The sequence below is a fragment of the Rhinopithecus bieti genome, unplaced genomic scaffold (genome assembly GCF_001698545.2).
Source record: "Rhinopithecus bieti isolate Rb0 unplaced genomic scaffold, ASM169854v2 scaffold_72735, whole genome shotgun sequence".
In the NCBI taxonomy this organism is placed as follows: Eukaryota; Metazoa; Chordata; class Mammalia; order Primates; family Cercopithecidae; genus Rhinopithecus; species Rhinopithecus bieti.
The window spans coordinates 7,682-10,203 of NW_016827539.1; the positions used below are offsets into that span (position 1 = coordinate 7,682).

The 2,522-nt window shown below is 60.0% G+C and overlaps 1 protein-coding gene across 1 annotated transcript in view; it reads right to left on the minus strand.

Moving 5' to 3' along the window:
- PRSS27 (serine protease 27) overlaps positions 1-1,947 on the minus strand; it is an 8,468-nt gene extending 6,521 nt beyond the window's left edge. The window contains exon 1 of the mRNA XM_017863858.1: positions 1,853-1,947. Within this exon, the coding sequence (XP_017719347.1) occupies positions 1,853-1,898 (46 nt within the window). The 5' untranslated portion in view covers positions 1,899-1,947. The remainder of the gene's footprint in view (positions 1-1,852) is intronic.
- Positions 1,948-2,522: the final 575 nt, after the last annotated feature.

A 2,522-nucleotide genomic window follows, 5' to 3' on the forward strand; every position in this document is an offset into this window, starting at 1 on the left:
CTTATAATCTGCCTGCCTTGGCCTCCCAAAGTGCTGGGATTACAGGTGTGAGCCACTGTGCCTGGCCAGTCTTTTTTTTTTTTTGAGACAAAGTCTCGCTGTGTCACCCAGGCTGGAGTGCAGTGGCGCAATCTCAGCTCACTGAAAGCTCCGCCTCCCGGGTTCACGCCATTCTCCTGCCTCAGTCTCCCAAGTAGCTGGGACTACAGGTGCCCACCACTGCGCCCAGCTAATTTTTTGTATTTTTTAGTAGAGACGGGGTTTCACCATGGTCTCGATCTCCTGACCTCGGCCTCCCAAAGTGCTGGGATTACAGGCGTGAGCCACGGCGCTCAGCCAAGTCCTAGTCTTGATCTAGAGATCAAGGCCCAACTGAAAGCTGTCTTCTCCAGGAAGCCTTCCTTGCTGCTTGCATTGTCTATCTTGGAAGCCCCATACTCTCTCTCGAGCTCTCTGTCCTTCTGATGGGAGCTCTGCCTACATCACCCTGGAGCCAGAATCAAGTCTTATCTTAGCCCAGGAGCTCCAAGAAGGCAAGGGCTGCATCTGGGGGGCATGAGCTCAGGGAATGTGTGGAGAGACACAAGTGTGGTTGTAGGGGCTGATCGGAAATGGGTGATGTGGAGAGCTGAGCCCTCCAGGGTGGGCACCCTGTGGGGGCTGAAAGCAACAGACAGGGGTGTCAGGGATGTCGGGAGCATTGTTTGGGGCCTGGGCCTGTGATTCGCTGGTAGGTGCTGGGGATGGTGAAGCCTAGGTCTCTAGTGGGTGCCAGCCAGAGACCTGGTGGGGGTGCCACCTTGGGGCTGGGGGTGAGGACGCATCCAGGAGTCCAGCCTCTGATCACAGCTGTTGGTGAACCAACTGCAAAACTCATTGCCCAAGAGTTTTGGCAATGATCTTGGTTCCTCACCCCGCTCAGGGACAGTCACTGCCTTCCAACTGCTGTGCAGATGGCTTGCTCAGAAGGCACCATCATCCTTGTGCTGGGAGGCTGGGGGGGATGGGGTGGGGGAGGCCGGGCCACTGAGGGGCCACTCTGATGCCCTCCTGCCCAGGAGAACTAGGAAGCCAGGAGTCCTTGCTAAGCTGCAGCCTGGGATGACCCGACCCAGCCCTGGGAGGTGACTTGAGGACAGGGAAGTGTGGTGGCTGCCGGGGTGGCCAGGCTAGCCCAGGAATGTGAGAGGGTTTCCCTGACATAGAGTGTCCTGACCTTCAGGGAGGGCCTGGCAGGTGGGGCCCCCTGGTTGGCACCTGCTATCCCTGACCCAGGACTGGAAGAGGGCGAGGTGGTGCATTGCCAGTTCCTCTGTCAGCAGGGGACAGGGCCCTCTGCCACCTGCACCCCTGCCCCCAGCTCTCTATTGAGCCCGCATCCAGCCTGCTGGGGCTTCCAGGCACAGGTAGCAGCCCTGGCTCGGCCACCCTCCCACCCCAAGGATGATGGTCCAGGCACCTGGAGCCTGAGTTCACATCCTGCACATATGAGGCTTCTGTCCTCACCTAGAGAATGAGGGGAGAGGCTGGAGAGAATGAGGTGGCAGGAAGCAGGGAGCCTGGCCACAGCTGGCACACCAGAGCCCACGGAGAGGCATGGGAGGAGGCCTTGCCCAGTTATGGCGGTGGGGTCCTCTGTGGCCTGTGCGCACACCTCCCACCCTGCCCTCCCCACTTTGGGCTCCCCAGTTACATATCTAGAGCCTTCCCACCTGCTCAGGGGCAGGAGGGATGGCCTGTCCCACAGCCCTGGCCTGTCCCAGGGAGTAGGGGGCTGAGCTGAAGCCTCAGGCAGTGCAGCGGGGCCTGTTGGGTGACTGCAGCTCCCGGACCCTGCACCTTTGTCACTCACCAAAACACAGCAGCAGCAGGAGCGGCATCGCAGCAGGACGCCTCATGTCCTCAGGCCTGGCTGGGGCACAGGGCTGGGGTCGGCGGTGGCAGAAGTGTTGGAGCACGAGCGAGGTGCAGGCTCCATGAAGTGGAGTTTTATGCTGGAGATGAGCATAGGCCCGGCTATGCCGCCCAACCCGTTGGCCCGGCCCGTCCAGCTCCTCTCCTCAGGAAGGAAGCGCCCAGAGCCGACTCCCCTGTGACCTGGCCCTGAACCGTGAGACCCCCGGGCAGACCCCTCACCCCAGCGCAGCGTGGGGTGTCGTTGGCCTTGGTTCCTGGACCCTGAACTGACCCAGACGCCCCAGCAGACCCCAAGCTGACCACGACGCACGCGAAGTCCGTCCAGCTTCATTCGTTATTATTATTATTATTATTTTACTTTTTTGAGGCGGAGTCTCGCTCTGTCGCCCAAGCTGGAGCGCAATCTCGGTTCACTGTAAGCTCTGCCTCCCGGGTTCAAGCCATTCTCCTGCCTCAGCTTCCAGAGTAGCTGGGACTAAAGGCGCCCGCCAACAGGCCTGGCTAATTTTTTGTATTTTAGTAGAGACGGGGTTTCACCATGTTGGCCAGGCTGGTCTCGATCTCCTGACATCGTGATCGGTCCTCAGCCTCCCAAAGTGCTGGGA